Here is a 24,819-nt window from a genome sequence, read left to right on the forward strand (position 1 = left end):
CCCAAGCCTGCTGCTCGGCTTGGTTTCCCCTTACTTCTTGACGGAATGAACGCGCAGACTCGGAAATCAGGATCCTTTGAGACAGATCCAGACTCCCGGTGTCCATCATTGCATCATGATGAACCCGTTCGAACTCCTCGAGCGGAACCTCGCCCGCGTCTCTCAAAGGACGAGATACGGTCGCGACCTCCTTCCCTTTCTGTTCGCGAGATAACCTTCCCCCAGACGACATATCGCTATCTATATTACAACAACAACCTAGAGAGAGAAGTGGAGGGAAGGAGAGAGAGAATACCTGGATAACGCGGAGAAGAATAGAGGAGGAGAGAAACGATCAAGTATTTATAAGGGAGAGATGGGGTACTTCCCCGAGGCGTCATCATGATACCTACGTGGGCCTACGTGTGCCTGGGAACAGTATTTTAGCCGCCCAGAAAACCGAAGCGTCGATTCGGTTTCCCGAAATAACCAGCCCAACTCCGAGTCGAACCAGCGTCTGGGGCAAAATCGGATCTAACCAAACCAAAACCGGTTTTGTTAGACTTGATCAAACCACGCAACATAGCGAAATACTTAACGATGCCTCGCGATGCCCAATCCGGCAATTTATCTTTGAGGCGACCCGTCTGTCCTTCCAAGCCATTAACCTTCTAAATTCAACAAGATCAACGAGACGCTCATCTCTATGAACTGGGGGGACTTACTGTAGAGGGTGGATTTGACATCCCTCAAGGCCCGAAGAACAGGCGGCCCAGCCCACTCAGAACGAAACGGTGTCTCGGCTCGACGGTTTGAAACGCGCGTCTAAGCGTCCTCGACTCAACGGCCACTCGAGACAATATGGGCTTCTCGGCCCAACGAGTTAAAAGCCCACGAAGATGACGCAAACTAGGTCACGGGAGAGTACGAGGTCAACTATATAAAGGGAAGGTAACGCAACGAGAAAGGGATCTGAAATTACTGATACTCACTAGGCGGCTAGATTAGGGTTTTACCTTTGTTATCTCGCCTTGTTGTATCTTTCCGACAAAGCTCTTCGAGCTCCGGTCACTTTTCTTTTACGCATTCCCTTTCCTTGTAACCGACGAAACGCTTTTCTGACCATCAATAAGACGTCTTTACTAAACCCACATTTAAAACCGAACGTTCTCTTGTTCAGTACCATTTCCCGTTCAAACAACACACACAGACACAAGGTGAATTCTCACAGATGGGCACATGATCTCAATCATTTGGCTAGGTGATCAAAGGGTCTAATATGGATAAATAGGAGGATTCAATGCAATCATTTTAAGGTGGCAATCACTCAAGAATCAAGGAGCTTGATCATTATGCAAAATTTATCTAAGACTAGGAGCAATTCATGCATACATGGATCCATTCTCTCGTTCCGTACCGTTTCCCGATCAAACAACTCTCAACTCAATTTGTTCTTAGGGTGAATCACCAGGAGATTACTCGATTTTAGAGAGAATCAAAACGTTTTCAGTGACATTCATCTAGTTGTAGTTCACAAAAAAAACAGCGGTTCAGTGGTAAAAATGTTCAACGGACTTCACCCTTTGTTTTTTGCAATGAGCAAAGTTTGATCGGTTGTTGACTTCTGGTCAACCTTGCTAAAAGTCAGCTATGCAGATAAAAGTTCAATCAAATAAGCGCGAAACAGCAGAGTATTAGTTGGGTCCATTTGAAAAGTAAACGTCGCGGGAAAATCCCATGTACTTAGCAGGCACACGCCTTAGCCACTCGGCCAAAGCGAGTTGTTGCCAAGCTTTTCTTTGTTTTTCTATGTCTACAAATAACAAAATAAATCAGCTAGATTTTTTTAAACTAAATCAGCTAATAACTTTAAAAATTCTGAATTTAAAACATTCAAACTTATCATTAGTTTTGGTAAATTTGTTTTTTTTTTTTTTTTTTTTTTTTTGTTAATCCAGGGGTTCCTCACTTACGTGGATCATTCCCCCGGGCCCGGTTAGGCAGTGGTCCACTTCACCCGGGAAGGTTTTTACCTGGGCTGAGGACAAGACCCAACACCCAGTACCGCTTTTTTGTTGACAAGAATCGGCAGTTTCCCCTCCCCCCCTGGCGTCGAACCCGAGAGCATGACAATTGGTCCTCAAAATCCTTACCAAGCGTGCTACCTCATCCCGTGTATGAGAACACAATGAAGCAAATACAGTTACGGATCAACAAAAGACATAGATAACTCATCAAGAATCCAAACGTCAAAAAGTAACTTATAACAAACAGTAGTGTAGCGATTTACATAGCATACAGTCATAGTATATCCGACCAGTGATCTCTCTATTACAAGTACCTTGAGTGAAGATCAACCATTAAGCTTCTGGTGCTTCATAAAGTTACAGGCTTTGGGAATCTAAAGTTACAGGCTTTGGGGATCTTTAGGTAGGTTCCGATGCTTTGTCGTGGGTTATGTCCTCAACAATCACAACTTTATCTCGAGACTAGATCCTGAACGCAGCGATTCTTGTCTTCATTTCACCCCCAATACCCGTTCCATATAACATAAAATAGTGAGTATGTGCTTGACAATGATTCACCTCTTAACTCTCAAAAGCACAAGTCATGACGAATGGCTCAATGAGAAGGTGAGATATATATTGCTCATATCATCAAAGAAGCCTTAATTTTTACCCTATTCCGGAGATATTTACCACAAGGATAAAACCTAATCATTTCATTAAGCATTACATCATCAAACTATGTGAGAGCCAAAAACCAAGAAAAGTCACAAATTCTATACAAGGATTCTAGAAACATTGACACACTTTACAAAAGGCTTCATCTTCCTTTTTACCGCATGAACATCATCAGATACTTAAGAACTTGTGTTTGTAGAATTCATCAAACGAGAGCCGCGTAACTGCAGAACAATACGGTAAACAAAGAACTGAATATGCAGCCATATATGAACATTTTGAAACCAAAAAATGGACGATACTTTTTTTTTTTATGTACCTGGGTTAGTAGAGAGCAGCCTTGAGCATACGTCGATGCAATCTGGATGCAACTGCTGAACAATCGACCGAGAGAAAGGACAAGATAAACTAGATTTGATGTTCCTTAACACCTATGGTCAGTGGAAAAAAAAGGTTTCAAGCTTTTTGGATCAAAAGAATCCTAAACCAAATCAAGATCTCACCTGAACATTGTTCCTACCACTGAAAGGTGGATAGCCATGAAGCAGCTCGAATAGAATTGCTCCTACGCTCCACATATCAGCCTACAATGTTTCCTATGAGCCTCCATTGCTTGCCATCTTGAACTTCAAGAGATTCAATAGGAGCATAATCTCACCTTTTCATTGTATCTCTGAAACTGAAGAACTTCAGGTGCCATGTAAAACGGAGAACCACACACTGTCTCTAGATACTTTCCCGGGAGCAGCTTTCTGCTTTAAACATGAAAATAAAAAAGGATCTTTATCACAATAACACTAGCATTGTTTTCTAAAATTACCTTGAAAGACTAAAATCAGCTATCTTCAACACCGATTCATCGCCTGCTCCAGCTAGTAAAATATTCTGTTCCAATCAAACCACAATATCACAGTTCATATTACTCTATTCTCAGTCCTCCACAGGATTTAGCCAAATGAAACATTCGCCTGGGCTATAATTATTTGAATCCCTAAAATCTCAAAGCCGGTCCTGATCCTCCCTATAACTGAATGTAACAATACCTCTGGTTTAAGATCCCTATGGATGATGTGATTATCATGAATGATTTCTAAACCAGCTCCTGCATACAACATTCAAACTCCATAAGAGCAAAATCATCAGCGTGAATTATACAAACAATATATAGTTAGATACCGATTTGCTTCATGAATCTTCTGGCGATATGTTCTTGAACTCTCCCGTGACGCTTAATGTATGAAGATAGAGTTCCACCGTCACAATACTCCAGAATCATGATGAGTAAATCCTTCTCCTGGAGAACGTGGAGGAGGCGGATGATGTTGGGATGATCGACGGAGGATAGAAAATCGAGCTCGTTTTCCAAACAGATTCTGAGATTGTGATTGAGCTTCGAGAGATCGAAACACTTCATCACCGCTTCTTCTCCGGTTAGCATGTGCTTCGCTAGCCAAACCGTGGAGGTTGAGCTCTCGCTCAGCTTCGATTTCGCTTTGTACTCCTCCATCGTCACGATAGGCTTCCATAGATCATCATTTCTTCTAACAAAAAGAGAAACAAAAAGAGCGACAAAAATAAGTTGCCACATCAGTCATCTTCGATGGATAGTATTGATGTATATACCCGGTTTAGTGGTTTAGTTAGAAGTGTGGTTATCTTAACCAATTGTAAATCCTAACTATATATACTTGTAAATGCTCATTTTAATAAACAAGAGATATTTTTATATTGTATCTCCTTCTTCTCTCCCAAGCAACCATGTTCGTAATATGGTATCATAGCTAATATTGAGCTTGATTTTTACTTGATCTATCTTGCTCGAGCTCGTGCTTTATCGATCTACAAGTTGCGATGGTTTCTGTGAAGAAGTTAACTCGTCGATCGACTCGTTTGACGACCCGTACAGCTCCGATAGCTTCTCCGGCGATCTCTGGTCCGGATTCTCAGGCTTCGCAGGCGATTACCGGTGTCGATCTTACGAACTCGATTCACTCTCCGTTCTTTATGCATACTTCCGATCATCCAGGTCTGATTCTCATTTCCCTGAAGCTTGATGGATCGAACTTTGATGATTGGGAAGCAGCCATGAAGATAGCTTTAGATGCGAAGAATAAGATTGGATTTGTAGATGGATCGCTTCCTCGTCCTCTTGAATCTGATTTAAACTTTCGTGTATGGTCTCGTTGTAACAGCCTTGTTAAGTCGTGGATTCTTAACTCGGTTACAACTCAGATCTATCGGAGTATTCTTCGTTTGAATGATGCGACGGATGTTTGGAATGATCTACATAGCCGATTCCATATGACTAACCTTCCTCGGACTTACAACCTCACACAGGAGATACAGGATTTGCGTCAAGGTTCACTTTCCCTCTCTGATTACTTTACTAAGTTGAAGACATTGTGGAGTAATTTGGAGAACTGTGAAGAACCTGATGATCCTTGTGTGTGTGGGAAAGCTCTTCGTCTTCATCAAAAGGCAGAACGAGCTAAGATTGTGAAGTTCCTGGCTGGTCTCAACGAGTCATATGCAGTCATCCGTCGTCAGATCATCATGAAGAAGACTTTACCTTCTTTAACAGAGGTGTATAACATTCTTGATCAGGATGATAGCCAGAAGAGCTTCACCTCTGCTATATCACCTGCTGCATTTCAAGTCTCTGAGTCTCCTACTCTACCTCAGAATACTTCGACCATATGCTATGTCCAGTCTGGTGCTCACAAAGGGAAACCAATTTGTTCTTTCTGCAACAAAGTTGGTCACATTGCTGAGAGATGCTACAAGAAGCATGGTTTTCCACCGGGTTATAACATGAAAGGAAAGACACCTGAGAAGTTTCAGAAACCTTCAACTTCTGTGACTCCTCAAGTGAATGTTTCTACTCAGTTAGACGCAAAACCTGCTCCACTTGACAACTTGATTGGGAATCTTTCTAAAGATCAGATTCAACAATTCATTGCCCTGTTTAGTTCTCAACTTCAGAGTAATGCAGTTGCTGGTTCAGGTGATGCTTCTACATCTCAGACACCTACTGATCTCCCGGGTATCACTTTCTCTCAGTCTACCTTTTGTTTTGTTGGCATACTTACTGTATCTCGGCATACTCTTAATACCAATACATGGGTTCTTGATTCGGGTGCTACACATCATGTTTCTCATGATAAAGCATTTTTCATTTCTTTGGATATGAATGTGACTAGCTCTGTGAATTTGCCTAATGGTTCTTTAATAAAGATCAGTGGAGTGGGCAATATTCAATTAAACAGGCATATTCTTCTCAAGAATGTGTTGTTTATACCGGAGTTTCGGTTAAACCTCATCAGTATAAGCTCCTTGACTACTGAACTTGGTTCCAGAGTTATGTTTGATCCGTCTACTTGTGAAATACAGGATCGTATCAAGGGCTCGACGATTGGTCAGGGTAGAAGAGTGGGTAATCTGTATGTGCTGGATGTCAATGAAGCTTCTGTGATGGTGAATGCAGTTGTTGATATTGGTACTTGGCACAACAGACTCGGACATGCCTCGTTCTCAAGACTTGATTTGATCTCTGAAGCTTTGGGAACAACAAGATCCAAGAATAAAGGGAATTCTTTCTGTCATATATGCCATTTGGCCAAGCAGAAGAAACTTTCTTTTCCTTCACCAAACAACATATGTAATTCAAACTTTGAGCTTTTACATATTGATGTTTGGGGACCATTTTCAGTTGAGACAGTGGATGGATTTCGATATTTCTTGACTATTGTGGATGATCACTCCCGTGCCACTTGGGTTTATTTACTACGTACAAAGGATGAAGTAATCAGTGTGTTCCCTGCTTTTGTGAATCAAGTAGAGAATCAGTACAATGTGAAAGTTAAATCTGTGAGATCAGACAACGCTCCAGAATTAAAATTCACTAAGTTCTTTCAAGAAAAAGGGATTTTTGCTTACCATTCTTGCCCGGAAACACCAGAGCAGAACTCTGTGGTCGAGCGAAAACATCAGCACATCCTCAACGTAGCCAGAGCTTTCATGTTTCAGTCTCAGCTTCCGCTTGCCTACTGGGGTGATTGTGTACTGTGTGCGATCTTTGTCATCAATCGTACACCGTCTCCTCTACTTGGTAATAAGACTCCACATGAAGTTTTAACTGGTAAGATTCCTTCTTATGATCAAATGAGGACTTTTGGCTGTTTGTGTTATGGCTCTACTTCTCCGAAACAGAGGCATAAGTTCCAGCCAAGATCAAGAGCTTGTGTTCTTCTGGGATATCCGTCTGGTTACAAGGGTTACAAGCTACTTGATTTGGAGACTAACAAAATTTCTATCTCGAGAAATGTCATCTTTCATGAGGAGATATTTCCATTGGCTTCGTCTCCTATGAATGAAGCTGCGCTGAAACTCTTCACACCATTTTTGTCTTCCGGTAACATTCCTTTATCATCACCATTCTCTTCAGAAATTTCTCCATCTCCTGTTCTTCCACCACAAATTTCTTCCAGACCACGTAAACAACCTGCTCATTTACAGGATTATCATTGTTATACGTTGGATTCTGATCTACAATATCCTATTTCGTCTTCTCTTTCATATTCTAAAATCTCTCCATCTCACTTATCATATATCAATACCATCACAAAAATCCCAATTCCTCAATCATTTTCTGAGGCAAAGGATTCTAAAGAATGGTGTGAAGCGGTTGATAAGGAGTTTAATGCTATGGAAGATACAAATACTTGGTCTGTTGCTACTCTACCTGCTGGAAAGAAACCGGTTGGTTGCAAGGTTCTTTATTCTCTGAAGTTTAATGCGGATGGTACTCTTGAGAGGAGGAAGGTTCGTGTTGTTGCTAAAGGATACACACAGAAAGAGGGTTTAGACTACACTGAGACATTCTCACCAGTAGCTAAGCTCACCACTGTTCGGTTTCTATTGAAGGTAGCTGCATCTCGAAAATGGTTTCTTCATCAACTTGATATTTCAAATGCATTTTTGAATGGTGAGTTGAATGAAGAAATTTATATGAAGATCCATGATGGTTATGCAGAGCGGAAAGGTCTTATTTTGCCTAAAAATGCTGTGTTTCGTTTGAATAAATAGATTTATGGGCTAAAGCAGGCATCACGGCAATGGTTTCTGAAATTTTCCGCTGCTTTGTTGAGGTTGGGTTTTACCACAGGCACTGGAGATCATACTTTGTTTCTGAAGTCTTGTGCTGATGGTCATTTTCTGGCAGTGTTGGTCTATGTTGATGATATCATTGTTGCTAGTACTAATGAATCTATCTCCAAGTCTCTGATTCAAGACTTATCTCAGCAATTTAAACTCCGAGATCTTGGTGTTTTGAAGTACTTCTTAGGGTTGGAGATCGCTCGTTCAGGTGAGGGCATTTCTATTTGTCAACGGAAATATGCTTTAGAGATCCTCACCTCTTCGGGTATGTTGGGTTGTAAACCTACATCTACACCTATGATTCCTAATCTTCATCTGTCCCTTAAAGATGGTGAACTGATCTCTGATCCGGCGATGTATCGAAGTCTTGTTGGTCGTTTGATGTATTTGACGATCACACGACCAGATATCACTTATGCGGTGAATCGGTTATGTCAATTCTCTTCAGCACCACGTTCCCCTCATCTTCATGCTGTGTATCGAGTTTTGCAGTACATTAAAGGAACGGTGGGTCAGGGGCTCTTCTACTCTGCTTCTGATGACTTGACTTTGAAAGGTTTTGCTGATGCGGACTGGAATTCATGTCGTGATAGCAGACGTTCAACAACTGGTATGGCTATGTTTCTTGGTGATTCGTTGATCTCCTGGCGTTCAACAAAGCAAGACACGGTCTCTTGTTCTTCTGCTGAAGCAGAGTACAGAGCATTGTCTAATTCTTCTAAAGAGATGGTTTGGCTTATCAAGTTATTGAATGATCTAAAGGTTCCTCAGATTCACACTCCTATATTATTCTCTGACAGTACAGCAGCTATATACATCGCTACTAATCCGGTTTTTCATGAGCGGACTAAACATATTGAGAATGATTGTCATTTTGTTCGGGAAAGGCTTGATCGTGGAACTCTCAAGACTCTTCATGTACGGACTGAAGATCAGGTTGCTGACCTATTCACGAAGCCTTTGTTTCCTTATCAGTTTGAGCATCTTAAGTCCAAGATGAGTATTCATAATATCTTTGGAAGCTCATCTTGAGGGGGCCTATTGATGTATATACCCGGTTTAGTGGTTTAGTTAGAAGTGTGGTTATCTTAACCAATTGTAAATCCTAACTATATATACTTGTAAATGCTCATTTTAATAAACAAGAGATATTTTTATATTGTATCTCCTTCTTCTCTCCCAAGCAACCATGTTCGTAATAGATAGTGATAGTGTTACGACGTCGTTTCAAGTATACGATTATGAGGAGAAGATTAAAAGGAATCGAACCGAAAACGGTTCAGAAAACAGAACCGAATCTAAACCGGAAAGTTGATTTGGTTAGGAAAGTTCGGATACAAATTATCAGGCTTATATCAACCCACAAAGTGATATATGTAGGTTAAAAGAGGGTCAAGTATCATTTATCCTGTGGTATAGTTATTGTTAGAGAGAAAACCAAGCATTCAAATTTTTGGAGAGAGAGGACGTGGTTACCAAACTTTTAACTATTGATTAGAGATGACAATATCTCGTCTAAGTTTTCTCTCTCAGTCCTTTGTTGTGGAGTAGTAACTCGCCTAAGACCATCAGCATTAGGATGGGGTTCACAAAGCATTTTTTTATTATTATTTTTTTTTCTGTTTGATTTTTGTTTTAAAAAAAAAAAAATATATATATTAATAGGACCAATCGCGGGCCGCCACGTGTCATGGGGCCCGCGCTACAGTGATGATCCGGGTTCATTGGAGTGAACTCCCAAGAGACAGATTCATAGCTTTTGTTTATTTTAATATTTTTTTTTTTTTGAAAACTGTGTGAACTCCCTTTGGAGTTCACCAATGCTGATGCCCTAAGATCCGTTGCTGGTCGAGCCATAAGCTCTCAATCGAGCCACCACTTCAAAGTAGTAGTATAATCTGTCTAATTTCCAAGATATCAAACAAAGTCTTATTGGAAGTTTAGACCAGTAGTATCTAATAATAATAAGAGGCTATAACTAGGACTCCTTTTGAGAAAGCATCCAAAAGTAAATTGATGCGGACAGTTTTAATCAAACTCGAAACCGGATAGATATTCAAAACTCCCCAAAACTTTAAAACCCAAAAAGATCTAAAATAAATTCAAACTCAATTCTGATAGGTATCCCAACACTACACGAAAACGTTTCCGTAACGACGAAAAATTACGAGGAAAATCTTTCCTCGTAAACTTACAAGTAGTTTACGAGGATGTTACGACGAAATTGAAATTCGTCGTAACGTAGATGTAAAATTACAAGAAAAATGTTTCGCCGTAAATACCTAATAAAGTTACGACGAAAGTACGCCGCAAACAATAATCGTCGCAAATTTACGACGACACATGTTACCGTTATTTATTGGTGAAAACGTGTATTCAATGCGCTTTGAATTGCCTAATTTCGTTGTAAACTCGTTGTAAAACTGATGTAAAAGAGATGTAAAACACTAGTAAAATTTTCCTAGTAAAATCATTGTTATACTTCACCTACCAAACTCGATTTTTTTTTCTATATATATGTCATTTCTCACAACTCACTCTCTCACAACACACAAACAAAAACAAGAAAAAAATATTCTGGGGAAAAAAAATTCCCAAAAAAAATCTAAAAAAAAATGGCGGATGACGGTAATATTTACGAGTTACAGAGTTGAATGTATTCCCATAAAGATTCGGAAGGGAGAGTAACAAATGCATTTCTGAGCGGGCTAGAGACATTCATGTACCAGACAGGCTGTACACCAATCACACATGAAAGCGGTAAGATGTTATGTCCTTGTCGGAAATGCAAGAATTCAGAATTTGCACGTAGTGAAACTGTATGGAAACATTTAGTAAACAACAGATTTACACCACAATATTATATTTGGTATCAACACGGAGAGGGTTATGGTGGAAATGAAGCTAATAGTAGTTATAATAATTTTGAGGATGCTCGTACTAATGAAGAACCGAATCATTTGCATAATGAATATAATTACCATCAAGAGGAGCAGATGGTAGATCATGATAGGGTTCAAGACATGATTATTGATGCATTTTTAGAAGTAACTACAACAATAGCTGATGGAACTAAAAATGTAGAAGAACCTAATTTGGATGCAAAAATGTTTTACGAAATTCTAGATGCTGCAAATCAACCAATCTACACTGGTTGTAGAGAATGTCTCTATAAATTTTCTCTAGCAGCTAGGATGGTGAATATTAAAACAGATCATAATTTACCTGAGAATTGCATGGATGCATGGGCGGAGTTGTTTAAAGAGTATTTGCCATAAGACAACGTGTCTGCTGGATCTTATTATGAGATTTAGAAATTGGCTTATAGTATGAGTTGCGTTCGGAGATGATAGATTTTTGCATCGACAACTGCATGATCTACTGAAAAGATGATGAGAAGCTAGAAGAGTGTTGATTCTACAAGAAACCATGATTCAAACCGCAAGGACGTGGGAGGAATAGGGTATCATACCAAAGGATGTGGTACCTACCAATTACAGACAGGTTGAAAAGGTTATATCAATCTGAGAGGACTGCTGCATCGATGAGGTGGCATGCCGAACCTGTCCAGAGGGATGGCGAGGTCGCTCATCCATTAAATGCAAGAGCGTGGAAACACTTCAACAAGGTAAACCCAGATTTCAGTAGAAATATTCGGAATGTCTATCTTGGGTTATGCACCGATGGATTTAGTCCATTCGAAATGTCTGGGAGATAATATTCTTTGTGGCCAGTCATTCTTACGCCGTACAATCTACCGCCGGAAATGTGCATGGAACAAGAATTTCTATTCTTAACCATATTAATCCCTAGGCCAGAAGCATCCAAAACGGTCACTAGATGTTTTTCTTCAACCATTGATACAAGAGCTAAAGGAGTTGTGGTCAGAAGGGTGAGGGCGTATGATTGTTCGTTGAAAAACAATTTTACGATGCGAGCAGTTCTGCTGTGGACGATAAGTGACTTTCCTGCTTATGGGATGTTGTCTGGTTGGACAACACATGGAAGATTATCTTGTCCATATTGTCTTGGATTGACATATGCTTTTCAACTTAAGAATGGTAGGAAGAGTTGTTGGTTTGATTTTCATCGTCGCTTTCTTCCCATTTCTCATCCGTACAGAAGAAATAAGACATTGTTTAGGTACAAAAGAGTTGTCAGAGACAGTCCTCTTCCATATCTCACCAGCCAACATATCGAAGCGGACATTGATTATCACAGAGCTTAAGAAACATTTAAGCGTGGAGGAAACTGGCATGTTTCTGGAAATATGCCTGATGGGTATGGTGTGGCGTACAATTGGCATAAGAAGAGAATATTTTGGGAGCTGCCTTACTGGAAGGATCTTCTTTTACGTCACAACCTGGATGTGATGCATATAGAGAAGAACTTTTTTGACAATATCATCAATACAATACTGAACGTCCCTGGGAAGACAAAAGATAACAAGAAGTCAATGATGGACTTACCGGATTTTTGCTCAAGAAGTGAGTTACATATCAAGAGCAATGGAAACGTTCTTGTTCCTATCTTTCGGTTGACATCAGAAGCTAAAACAACTTTGTTTGACTGGGTTGCATCTGAAGTTAAGTTTCCCGATGGTTATGTTTCTAATATGTCAAGATGTGTTGAACGAGGTAAAAAGTTCTTAGGAATGAAGAGTCATGATTGTCATGTGTTTATGCAATGAATACTTCCATTTGCTTTTGCCGAGCTCCTTCCAACAAATGTACATGAAGCAATTGCAGGTAAATATTAATTTATAATATATGTACATATGTTATGAAATGTTATTAATTGGGTTTCTTTTTGCAATATACAGCCATCGGAGCATTCTTCAGAGATCTTAGCACACGTACGTCCAAGGAAGAAGTCATCGAAAAACTTCATGAGAACATTCCGATCATATTGTGCAATCTGGAGAAGATATTTCCACCATCATTTTTTTACGTCATGGAGCATCTAGTTGTCCACCTCCCGTATGAAGCATTGCTTCGTGGACCTGTTCACAACGGATGGATGTATCCGTATGAGCGTTCCATGAAACATTTGAAGGGAAAAACAAGAAATCTTGCAAAGGTCGAAGGTTCAATAGTTGTTGGGAGTCTGACAGTAGAAACATCTAACTTCACATCATACTACTTTGCTCCAACTGTTCGTACAAGAAAAATAATTCCTAGAAGATATGATGATGGAGGAGTACCGACATCATATGCAGTTGATGGTGTTCCTGACATTTTATGTGAAATTGGACGGTTTGGTGGTAAACTGAAAGAAGTATGGTGGTCATGTGAAGAAGATAAGCATAGTGCCCACACTTATATTTTGCTTAACTGCGAAGATGCAGTAATCCGTTCATTTGAGAGGTAAATATTTTTGTGAATGTTAATTATATGAAAAATGTTAATTATATATGCTTTAATGCATTCATTTTATTTGCATCATGTTTATATCTCAAGTTGAAGAAGCAATACCAGGAATATCCTCAACTGAGGTTGACGCACGGAAAGATAAGCACTTTTGTCAAGTGGTTAAAATCACATGTATATATATATATATATCTCATTTTAACAGTGATGCTATAAGATAATTTTAACGGTGATGCTTTTTGTAGGTTGAGTATGACGATCCATATTACCCCGTATGATTTCACGATTTGGTCCAAGGTCCAGTAGCAAAGGTCACCACATCACCTATGTATTTCACATGAGGTTTTACCTTTCACACATATGAGTATGGGAGACATCGGGAGCAAGTAACTACGAAATATGTGTGAAAGGCGAAACAAACTTTTACGGGATATTGTAGGAGATTATTGAAGTCGAATTTCCGGGGTTATTGAAGCTAAAATGCGTCCTCTTCAAATGTGAATGGTTCGCCCCCGTTGTGAACCGAGGTGTTCGGGTTAACAAATTTGGTGTTGTGGATGTCAATTCTGGGAGAAGATACAACAAGTTCGAGCCTTTCATCCTAGATTCTCAAGCCGAAGAAGTCATCTTCCTTCCATACCCCCGCCTTCGAAGTTCTGGGATAAACTGGGTAGCTGTTATAAAAATTACACCTCGTGGACGAATTGTTGCTGGAGAAGAACCACCTTTTCAAGAAGAAGACGCTATCAATGAAGTTGATGTACCTGATCAACAACTTAATGAAATCCTTCTGATCGATCCGGAAAACCAACAATATGAAGATCTTCCCAAAGATGTGACAGATGAAGCACGTGAAGACGAGTTCGATGGACGCGACGATGATCATTGTACTGATCTTGATGAGAACGAAAACGATTCAGAATGATGTAATCTATGTAACAAATGTTGTTTTTCTTTTTCATTTTCTCATTTTAATGTATGTGTATCAAATAGTTTTTTTATCATTTTATCATTTAAATGTATGTGTAACATATGTTGTTTTAATATAATATGTTTTTTTTTGTTTAAAAAAATTAATTTGGAGTTTAGGGTTTAAGTTGGATAAAGAGGAAGAAGATGTAAAGAAGAAGATGATGTTATAAGATAAGTAACTTTGGGGTTTAGGTTTTCAGGTTTCGGGGTTTAGGGTTAAAAATCGTAAAGTCGTCGTAAACAAAAACAAAGGCCTAGTAAATTCGTCGTAACTTGGTTCACGTAAATTCGTCGTAAATTTTTCACGTAAATTCGTTGTAACTTTAAGAACACGGGTCTGGTAAATTCGTCGTAAATGAAAAAAGCGGACCTTGCAATTTCGTCGTAAATGAAAAAACGCGGGCCTGGTAACTTCATCGTAACTTTACGACGACTTTACGAGAATAGCGTTTACTTATATATAGGTGACGCCTCAGAACGAGCTTTGGTCGTTCATTCCTCCCAAATCCCTCTCCACTCCTCTAAGGTAACCTCTCCCTCTCTCTAATTTTTTTTAAAAAAATTGTTTAGTTTTGGGTGGTTAGTATAGATAATTAATTTAAGTGGTTAGTATAGGTAATTAGTTTAGGTGATTAGTTAGGTATCATAATAATATTTTTAAATTATGTCGTTATTGATAAAACTAACTGTAATTTTTTTAAAAAAATTGGATGGGTCCTAGAAGAAAGCCAGCAACACCTACTTACTCTCAGATGTTTCATGATGGTGTCAGGACATCTTCTTCCGGTCCATCATCTTCCGAGGCAATTCCAGACTCTCAGACATCCCAGGGAGTTTCTTGGAGTCCTCCTCCTCCTGCACCTCATATGCCTCCACCTCCTCCTCCTCCAGCTGCTGCACCTCAACCTGTCCCAACAGGTGCAGTTCATCCAGATTTGCATGTGGCTCCATCTGCCCCATACGCGAGATATACAGTGGAGGATTTGCTTGCCCAGACTGGACGAGAGGGCTTGGATGTTCTAGATCCTGATAGACCGCCGTGAACTTATTGGTAACTTGTTATTTATTAGTACATTAAAATTTATTTTTTTTTATTTTTTAAATATTAGGTTCTCTTTTCAGGTTTGGAGCCAACAATCGTGTTGGCCGGAGCGTGTCGGAAACGATCAAGGGCTACTATGACGGAGCCTACCCGAATTGGAGTAAGACTCCAGACCACGTTAAGACGACTTGGTTTAAATATTTTGCGGTAATATATATTTTTTAAAAACATCTAATTAAATATTTATTTTAATTTTTTCAATTTTTTTTCTGTTTCAGCAAAGGTGGCACTGGTCCTTGGGAATCCCCGAGAGGGTGAAGAGGGAATTCGTTGCAAAGGCAAAGACCCGCCTTTGCAACACTGTCTCCGATTGGAAGGACAAGTGGGAGATCTACGGTTATGACGGAAAGCCCACCGAGCTCATGAAGGATGTATGCGATGATCTCATCGCCTTTTGGAAGCTACCCTCTTCGATCCGTAAGGCCAACTCTTTCTCCGCTTCCCAAAGAACGAAGGACAAAGATGGTCATTTCCCCATGGTTCACAGAACCGGACAAAAGGCTCACGCCGGAATCCGTCTAGAAGCTGTAAGTTTGTTTCTAATATTTATTTTGAATTCTTTAATTTATTTTTAATTTTAATATTTAATTTAATTTTAATATTTAATTTTATTTAAGTTTTTCGTTTGTAGTATGAGAAGACGAGAGTCTTACCATCTCTGTCTGATCTATTCAAGATGACCCACGCCAGATCAGACGGGATTTTTGTAGATCCGACATCCGAGAAACTCTTCAACGCAGTGGCTTTTCGGTCTGAAGAGCGCGAGACGCAATTAATCCAGCAGTCTCCCGATGGATTACCCGTCAAACTGACCACCGAAGAGGTCGACAGGATCTTCGAAGAGGTAAAACTTTATAAATTTATTTAAATAAATTTAACTATTTAATAAAATTTAACTATATTAATATGTTTTTATAGGTGGCTCCTAGAAAGAAGGGACGAACAGTGGGAATAAGTTCTGTTAACCCGACTATGCAGAGAACATTAAATGAGAGACGAGCAGCTCTCGGGATGCCAATACTGAATCCCGAAGATGCCGATCCAGACCATTCTCAACCGAGCACCGCCACCGACTACTTCGATTATATGTAGTAGTTTTTTTAATTTGTTTTGTTTTGTATTATGAATTTAAGTATTATGTTATGACTTTTAAATAGTTTTTGAGAATATGTTTTGATTTTCATATTTCATTTTATATTTAAAGTTTTTAAAATTTCAAATATTAAATAATATTTTTTATTTTTATTTAAATAGTTTTTGAGAAACGATGTAAATTCGTTGTAAACTTATCATGAAATTTACAATGAAATCCTCGTAGCATCGTCTAACGTTTACATGGAGCTTACATGGGCAGAATTGTAAAATCCTCGTAAATGTTACATGGAGTTTACATCGAAATAATACGAATACTTTACAACAAAATGTTACGTCTCGTTTACGACGAAATGTTTCTTTCCGTTTTACGAGGAAAGCTTTCCTCGTACTCGTAAACGTTACCACGTGTTTACGACGAAACCTCTGTTACGACGGACGTTTAACAACAAAACGGTTTTCGATGTTAATTCGTCGTAACATCCCTTTTACGATGAATTAACAATTTACGACGAATTAACAAAGAATATTGCCCTCGTAAAAAATATGTTTTCTTGAAGTGCAAATACTATAGATTTCAACAAATTATTAATAAATATTTATAACATGAATAATTAACTCAAATATTTAGTTGGACAATTCTCTTAAGTACCCATTTTAAAGTTTTTGTCACCAAAAGAGCCCAAAAAAGAAGATGACCAAAATAAATTTCATTAAAGAGGCAAAATACTATTCTACCTATTGCTTTATAGATATATAAATATAAATAATGATAAAAAATTAAAAAAATAATTTTATAGTTTCAAATTATATGTTTTCAAATTCAACTTTTAAAAAAAAACAATTTCAATTTTTTTTTAAAAAAAATTTCTCTTTGAAAATCGAAAACGTTTTTTGAAACTATTTTTACAATAGCGTTAGATAAACGCTATGATAGAGTGAGACCTAAAATAACACTTAATTAATGTTATTTTGAAAATTAAGTGAGCGAAAAGATAAAATCACTGATTTAGCCAATATTTAGCAAGAAATTAGATTTAAGCGCCAAAGACATATTTAAGCGGTTTCAATAATGTTATCAAAGACATATAATAGCATTTTTCTTAGCGTAAGCATTTTTCTTACGCTAAGAAAAATCATTCTTCAAACGTTATATTTCAAACACTAAAACTCTAAACCTAAACTACATACTACTAAATCATTAGCTCTTAAATTTTACAGCTATACACAATTTGTAATTTCCAAATTTCTTTAGTTTTGTAACTTTAACTTTATAACTAAGTCTTAACATTTATATTTAAAAATTCATTTTAACATTTTTAACCCCTAAATTAAAAATCTAAATCCATACCCTATATCTAAACTCCAAACCCTATTCTCCAAACCCCAAACATACTTCAAACCATATGTACTATACCATATAAATTATAAATCTACGCAGTAAACTAATATTTTCCAACTTAAACACCAAATCTTAACACATAAATTACAAATCTAATTTTTCAAATTTTATTCTCAAATTTCACTCTAAATCCCAAACCCCAAAATCCAAACCTTATATTATAACACTAAATTTAATTAATTAAAAACTCCAAAACATAAATTTTATATTCTAAAACTAATCCCTAACACTATATGTTAAAGTTTTATATGTTTTAATCTGATTTATCTTGTGTTGGTAAAGGTGGTGGTCATGAGCAAGAGGTGGTGGTCGTGAGCGGAGCTGGTGCTCGTGAGCAGAGGAGACGTCTCCTCCCATCGTCACGGGTCTCGAGCTTGCCCATGTCATCACCGGTCTCGAACTCGTCCCGGTCATCCATCGATGGTGCCGGAGATAGAGACAGAATAGAGGAAGACATCGAGAAGAAAGAGGCAAAGGAGGGGGGAGGCGGCAGCAGAGATATTAGGTTTAGAGTTAATTAGGGTTTGGTTAATGAGGTTTAGATTTTGGTTAATTAGTTATTGATTTAATGTTCTGGTTTACTTAGTTTTTTTTTTAATTCTGGTTTAGTTTTGTAAAATTAATTTTAATTCAATTTACAAAAAAAATTAGATTAATTAATAAATTTAATTCAATTTAATTTTAAAATTGGAGTAATTTTAATTTATATTTTAATTCAGTTGTATGTTACATATACATTAATATATGATTTCTATTGTAGAAAGACCTATCACAGCATGAAATATGAATCGTAGTTAAGCTAATAACATCATCCAAGTATTGCTATCATATATGTACATATCGTAGCGTCCAAAAATCTGTTATCATATATGGGGTACCTACGATGTCTACCGATGACATAACATTTATTAATTCGCTATGAAACACCTTCGATAGCATATTTTCCGCTTTAACAATATACATATTTTTTGTAGTGCCAGAAAATACCAAAACTAGTTCAAAAATACATGAATACCCAACTACATGAAAAGCTATAAAATATATCTAAAAATCTGAAACTTTACCAAAAACCCCAAAACTATAACCTAGTTTCCTACTACATGAACCTATAAAGGAGAATTCTAAACCCTAGAAGAAGTGGATCGACTATTCTACTCGACTTTAACATCATCAACTAGAAATAGGGTTTATGGGCCTATAAGCTGTAAGTCCTGCTCTAAAAGAACAATAAAACATTACATTTGATCCTTGTTCCTTGTACAACTGAGTTACTTCATGTTTCCGTAGTATGACGAATAACCTTGCTTTATTTTACCCTAACGGTTTGGTTTGGGTATTTTGTACCGGGAGTACCCAAATTGTACTAAAACCCCGAGAAATACCAAAACCTGAAAATATACCTGAATACCAAATACTTGAAAAAACTATGAAAATATCTAAAAATCTGAAATTTTACCGGAAAACCCCAAAACTATATCCGAAAACTCAAAGCCAAAACTTTTTAAAAAATCCATGATACCAAAAATACATATTTTTTTGTCATTCGGGTAGTTGATTGGGTCTCGGGTAAGACCTTGATTCGAACCGAGATCCGCATATACAATATAGAACTGGACCCAAAGCAAACCTTTATTTTCGGATCGATTTTGGTTTGGATTTTCAGGTTCGGGTAAAAATGTCGGTATAATTAGAAGTCCAGTTTGGAATGAAAGTCTATTACGGTAATAAAAACTTCCTTATTAAAAATTCATATAAAACATCCCCTTGAATTTGTGATCATATTGAAACAATCATATTCATACATTTCTATTTTTTTTTGGGTCAAAGATTCATACATTTCTATAGTATATATTTTTAGAAGAAAAAAGCATAGTCAGAAAGTCAAATGTGTAAAGAGGGGAAAGTCAAATAGTATGTTTCTTTTGGGGATCTTTTTCATAAAATTCAATAAAAATGGAAAAGTTTGCTTGACAGCTTGTACTATTTCTTTGTAGTTACTCAATTTTCTTTCATTGTATTCTACCATAAATCTTACATTCCATTTTTATTACATAATACTATGTACATAAAATAAAAACCAATTTTAATAGATTTATTTTTGACACATGTTAAAATTTCATGATGACAAAATCCAATTTTTGTAATATAAAAAGCTTCCTTCTTCCTTGTAATAAGACACATACATCTTCCTTGTAATAAGATACATACATCTTCTAGCATACATATTATCTCTGGCTTTCATCCAAACCTCTACAAAAGTAAAATTTCTAATGTCTATAGGACATATAACCGAGGATGGAGATAAAGCTCTCTTTCTGCAGCAAGAAACTTCTGAAATCAACTCTCCTCTCATTGAATTTCCGCCGAGTACTAATGTTCTTGTTGTCGACTCCAATCTCAGCACTTTACTTGATATGAAAGAAATCATGGAACGCTGCGCCTATCATGGTAACTCTCTTCTTACATATGTATGTATAAATTTAGCGATTTAATAAAGAGTTGTTGAAGTTAGGGTTTAGGGTTTATACTTATGTGTTTTGTCGTTTTCCAGTGACGGCTTATGCGGACGCGGAAGAAGCTATTGCGTTTCTGACAAAGTGTAAACATGAGATTAATATTGTGATTTGGGATTATCATATGCCTGGAATTAATGGACTCCAAGCTCTCGCAATCATTGGTTCAAAGATGGATCTTCCTGTAGTAAGTATGTATATCGCACATTAAAGTTTTATTTTTCGAACTATTATAAACAAAATTCTCTTAATTCGATAGAAATATAATTTATTTAATCTTTGTGTAGTTATGTCTGGTGACGATCAAACAGAATCGGTGATGAACGCAATGGTACATGGTGCATGTCACTATGTTATGAAACCCGTTAGAAAAGAGATCATAGCCACCATATGGCAACACATTGTACGCAAGAGGATGATGTCTAAACCCGGTTTAGTTCCACCTGTTGTGGTTCATGATGACTGTTCCAAGCAAGAGAGAGATGATTCCGTGACCGTAGACCAAGATGATAGTGAGCAGAGCATCGATAAGATAGAAGAGAAAGCAACAAAGAAACGGACAATGATATGTATAGAAGAAACTCAACCAATGCAATCACATTTGGTTAAGAGTAACGGTTCAGACCAAGACGACGACGATTCCAGGAGCGTAAGCAATTACAACAATGAACAAAAGATCGATAAGAAAAAAGAGAGCTATTTCAAGAGACCGCGGATGTCGTGGACTGGAGATCTTCAACAGAAATTTCTCGAAGCCATCGATATAGTTGGTGGGCCTAAAAGTAATCTAACTATTCTAAAATCTCTAGTCGTTCAATTTCTTTATTATTTCTCTTCTATTTACTAATCTTTTTTTTAATGCAAACGCAGAAGCTAGTCCAAAGGTACTTCTCAAATGCTTGCATGACATGAAGATCGAAGGACTCACTAGAAACAATGTGTCCAGTCATCTTCAGGTTCAAAGAAAAACTATTATTATATATTTTGACAATTAAACTAGGATTCTGCATATATGAATAACACAAGTTCTACATCAATTGTGCTGTCGTGCAGAAATATCGTCTAAGTCTTGAGGAGAACAAAATTCCTCAACAGTTTCCAGAGACTGGTTGGTCTAGTTTGAGTAGACCTTCACCTTTCTTAGGTATGAACAATGGTTTCATCGCACCAACGTCCCTTAGGAATGGTCCAGCTGTTTACCCGGTCCAGGACAATCAATATCAAAATGGTTACTTGGCAATGAACAACAACCAGCTCGTGACCAATAATATGCCTGGTTTTCCCTACTTGGACAATGATCACCATCTCCAGCAGCAGCATCAACAACGACAATATCAGCTTTCTAATCAGGTGATGAACTGCATGATGAGAAAGAATGAACCTCAACAAGCTTATAATGGCATCGGTTTAACGGATCTCGAACCAAATATTTATCCAAGTTTGCCGTACGATCCAAACGAGTTTCTATTCGATGGCTACAATTTCAGTAACTGATATGAGCTTCTCTTTAAGACGGTCTTTGTAGGAGATTATTTGGTTTCTAGAAAAATTCAAGATTGTGAGGGAATAATCAAGTGACATAAGGGAAAACTAGCATGTCTAGTGCGTTGCAAGAAGTTTAGCTATTATTATATGAGACTAATTACAAAGTATCTGTTACTGGTAATATGTATATCAGTAAATCAGGGTATCATATGTATGAAATGCTTTTTTTTTTAATAAACTTTTGATTTATGAATATTTTTTCTTTTAATAGATTTGATTATATAGTTTATAAATTGAGATGCCTGCAAGTTCTTTTTGGTTTCGGTTCTCTAGATACCAAAATTTTGAACCGTTTGGATATTTAATCAATTTCGGTTCGGGCTCTATACTATTTTTTTGGATCGGATTCGGTTCGGTTTTTTGGATTTGGGTTTTTTGCATTAGCATATATGCTTCTTATTATCCAATCAACATTTATAATAGTATTTAGAAGATGCAAATGCTCTCCAAAGGCTTTTTTGCCCAAAATTTTCGTATAAAACTTTTGATAAAGTATTTGCAGTTTGAATGTATAAAATTTTAAAAATAAGTTAACAAAATAAGTTTATTTTATTTAATAATATCAGAAGACTATATTTTTATAAAAAAACTAAAATTTTTGTTTTTTTAAAAATAAAATTAATTCTTAAAAAGAAAATAAGAATATTTCACATTAAAAGTATAACTAAATTTGATTTACTATTAATAATAAAAATATTAAATTATTTACAAATATATTAATATTGTAAATAAATAAATATATATATATATATATATAATATATATATATATATATATATTATATATATATATATATATATATATATAATATATATATATATATATATATTATTTAGAAATAAATAATTTATAATCATATACTAATTTTATATATAGGGAATTTGCCGAAAAAACCTATATATTCATTTTAAACATAAAGGTGTATCTCATATCCAATCAAATGCAAAAGCAACCTAAAGGGATGGTAAAATTAATAATCTATTATATTAAAACAGAAGTCACAACCTCATTTCATGTGTGATTTTTTAAGTAGGACCATTTATTAAAAATTACTTATATGAAATTTGCAAACATATCATTTTAACTATTCTAGAAAAATAAAATATATATTCCTATATTTTCTCTTAAACATCTGAATAAAATCTTTTCATATATTTTTCAGTATAAATATGTATTTCATATTTATTTAAAATATAAATGTTGATTTTCTTCACTTGAACAAACCTTTTAAACAATAGATTAATTTCTTAATTATTTAAAATATTCATTTATATTTCATTTTTACTAAAATAAACCTTTTAAGTATCTAATTAATTTTGTAATTATATTAAACTCATGTAAAATTTGTATTAAATTTCTGATATTAATTTAACATAATATTTTCAATTAAATCTATCATCTCTAACATTTAAGATTTATTAATTTAGAATTTTGTACCACAATGTTGAAAATATGCTATCAATATGAATGATCGGTTTACAAATGCTATTTTGAAAATGCATTATTTTTTTTGTTATTAAATATAGTGACTAGTTTAGTTTAATTTTACAATAATAGAAGTATATGGATGGTTTGCTTACAAAAAAAAAGATAATCAAGCTTATTTTATGGGTTTTTTGCAAATATGACTCAAAACTTGAAGTCAAACACAAAACTAACCCATGTTTTTTTGGAACTTTGACTTGTCTCTTTCACCCCCAAAGTTCATATTATTCACGAAAACGCCATCACTTTTTTTTTTTTTTGAAAATGCATATTTTACTCTATCACCCTCATCTTGCTCAAGTATTAACAATATTGTCATTGCCATCAATATACCAACCACCATGAAGAACCAATTTGAAGCTCTTAATGCACCTAAAAATCGATTTACACTCATTCTTTCTCAATTCTTATGAACCAAAAACAACACCTATTTACTTTCTCTCCATATTCATCCAAAAAAAACCCCAAGATTTTGATTCTAAAAATTTTATGGTTCATAGAGCCAAGCTTACGATTCTTGGTGTGTAACTTTGGTTCGAGATTCTGGGTGCTTGGAGAAGACTTTTGTATGCTAAACAAATTATCTCACTGGTTGAAACTATGAAATTAGTTTTTTTTTTCAGATCTGTTCGTCCAGACGACTTACCCGGAAGTCGTATGGCTGTAGACGGCTTACATGGAAGTCTTCTGGTCAATGCAGAGGTTAATTTTGCAATTGACTTTTAAATGTGTTTTTCTAGACGACTTACATGGAAGTCGTCCATTTTTGTTTGTTAAAAAAAAAAATCGAGACGACTTCCATGTAAGTCGTCTAAGGTAAACGGGTTAGTTTTGCATTTGCCGGATTGTGTAAGAAATTTGACTTTTCTGGACGATTTACATGTAAGGTTAAATATTTTCGATCAGAAGACTTACTAGACGACTTACTTGTAAGTGGCCCAGAAGACTTCAATATTTTTTTAATTTATATTACATCTTAATTTATATTACTTTATATTATATCTTAATTTATATTACATCTTAATTTTATTATATCTTAATTTATATTACATCTTAATTTATATTACTTTATATTATATCTTAATTTATATTACATCTTAATTTTATTATATCTTAATTTATATCACTTAAAAATATTTATAATTACGATTTTAATTTTTCCCTTATCAAAATATTTTTTACAAAATTTATAAATTATTTTTAAGATCAACTATATCAAACGACTTCCGTGGACGTCGTCCAGAAGACTTAACAGAATCTCAGAAGACTCAGAAGACTTAGCGGAGAAATATTCGTAAAAATGAGTTCTGTTTTTTTGTTTGGCCACAAGGGGCTGACTGTAATTTCGCAAGGTTTTTGGGTTACTTTTGTATTTGATTCAAGTTTGTGTATACTTTTGCAATCAAAATCAAGTTTTGAGTCATATTTGGTAAATCTCCCTATTTTTATATAGACCATATTCATATATTATCTAGGGGTTTTTGCCAAAACTAACCCACAACTTGATTTTAATCCCAAA

At 36.1% G+C, this 24,819-nt stretch overlaps 3 protein-coding genes across 3 annotated transcripts; 2 read left to right on the forward strand and 1 right to left on the reverse strand.

Moving 5' to 3' along the window:
- Positions 1-2,633: 2,633 nt before the first annotated feature.
- Positions 2,634-4,236, reverse strand: LOC106319851 (serine/threonine-protein kinase ULK3). Its single transcript, XM_013758251.1, has 7 exons — positions 3,840-4,236; positions 3,707-3,765; positions 3,484-3,548; positions 3,322-3,415; positions 3,167-3,247; positions 2,983-3,094; positions 2,634-2,887 (listed from the first exon to the last, which is right to left on the reverse strand). Exons 1-7 carry the CDS (start codon positions 4,168-4,170, stop codon positions 2,835-2,837), a joined length of 795 nt encoding a protein of 264 aa, XP_013613705.1. The 5' UTR covers positions 4,171-4,236; the 3' UTR covers positions 2,634-2,834.
- Positions 4,237-15,027: 10,791 nt separating this feature from the next.
- LOC106319849 lies at positions 15,028-16,355 on the forward strand. Its single transcript, XM_013758249.1, has 5 exons — positions 15,028-15,200; positions 15,284-15,380; positions 15,482-15,790; positions 15,895-16,107; positions 16,182-16,355. Exons 1-5 carry the CDS (start codon positions 15,028-15,030, stop codon positions 16,353-16,355), a joined length of 966 nt encoding a protein of 321 aa, XP_013613703.1.
- Positions 16,356-19,950: 3,595 nt separating this feature from the next.
- Positions 19,951-21,897, forward strand: LOC106319855 (putative two-component response regulator ARR19). The gene is made up of 5 exons (XM_013758253.1): positions 19,951-20,205; positions 20,309-20,461; positions 20,558-21,052; positions 21,141-21,226; positions 21,324-21,897. The coding sequence occupies exons 1-5, from the start codon at positions 20,028-20,030 to the stop codon at positions 21,762-21,764; spliced, it is 1,353 nt and encodes a 450-aa protein (XP_013613707.1). The 5' UTR covers positions 19,951-20,027; the 3' UTR covers positions 21,765-21,897.
- The last annotated feature ends 2,922 nt before the right edge of the window (positions 21,898-24,819 follow it).

Source organism: Brassica oleracea, unplaced genomic scaffold (genome assembly GCF_000695525.1).
Source record: "Brassica oleracea var. oleracea cultivar TO1000 unplaced genomic scaffold, BOL UnpScaffold00641, whole genome shotgun sequence".
In the NCBI taxonomy this organism is placed as follows: Eukaryota; Viridiplantae; Streptophyta; class Magnoliopsida; order Brassicales; family Brassicaceae; genus Brassica; species Brassica oleracea.

What these genes read in the sequence shown, in the direction of transcription:
- LOC106319849 (XM_013758249.1), top strand. Translation starts at nt 15,028, where the DNA reads ATGCCTCCACCTCCTCCTCCTCCAGCTGCTGCACCTCAACCTGTCCCA. An exon ending in GGAGTAAGACTCCAGACCAC is followed by an intron (nt 15,381 to 15,481) that starts GTTAAGACGACT and finishes TTTCTGTTTCAG; the next exon opens with CAAAGGTGGCACTGGTCCTT. An exon ending in CCGGAATCCGTCTAGAAGCT is followed by an intron (nt 15,791 to 15,894) that starts GTAAGTTTGTTT and finishes TTTCGTTTGTAG; the next exon opens with TATGAGAAGACGAGAGTCTT.
- LOC106319851 (XM_013758251.1), bottom strand. Translation starts at nt 4,170, where the DNA reads ATGGAGGAGTACAAAGCGAAATCGAAGCTGAGCGAGAGCTCAACCTCC. An exon ending in GCTGATTTTAGTCTTTCAAG is followed by an intron (nt 3,416 to 3,483) that starts GTAATTTTAGAA and finishes TGTTTAAAGCAG; the next exon opens with AAAGCTGCTCCCGGGAAAGT. An exon ending in TTCAGAGATACAATGAAAAG is followed by an intron (nt 3,248 to 3,321) that starts GTGAGATTATGC and finishes GAAACATTGTAG; the next exon opens with GCTGATATGTGGAGCGTAGG.
- LOC106319855 (XM_013758253.1), top strand. Translation starts at nt 20,028, where the DNA reads ATGTCTATAGGACATATAACCGAGGATGGAGATAAAGCTCTCTTTCTG. An exon ending in GGAACGCTGCGCCTATCATG is followed by an intron (nt 20,206 to 20,308) that starts GTAACTCTCTTC and finishes GTCGTTTTCCAG; the next exon opens with TGACGGCTTATGCGGACGCG. An exon ending in TATAGTTGGTGGGCCTAAAA is followed by an intron (nt 21,053 to 21,140) that starts GTAATCTAACTA and finishes ATGCAAACGCAG; the next exon opens with AAGCTAGTCCAAAGGTACTT.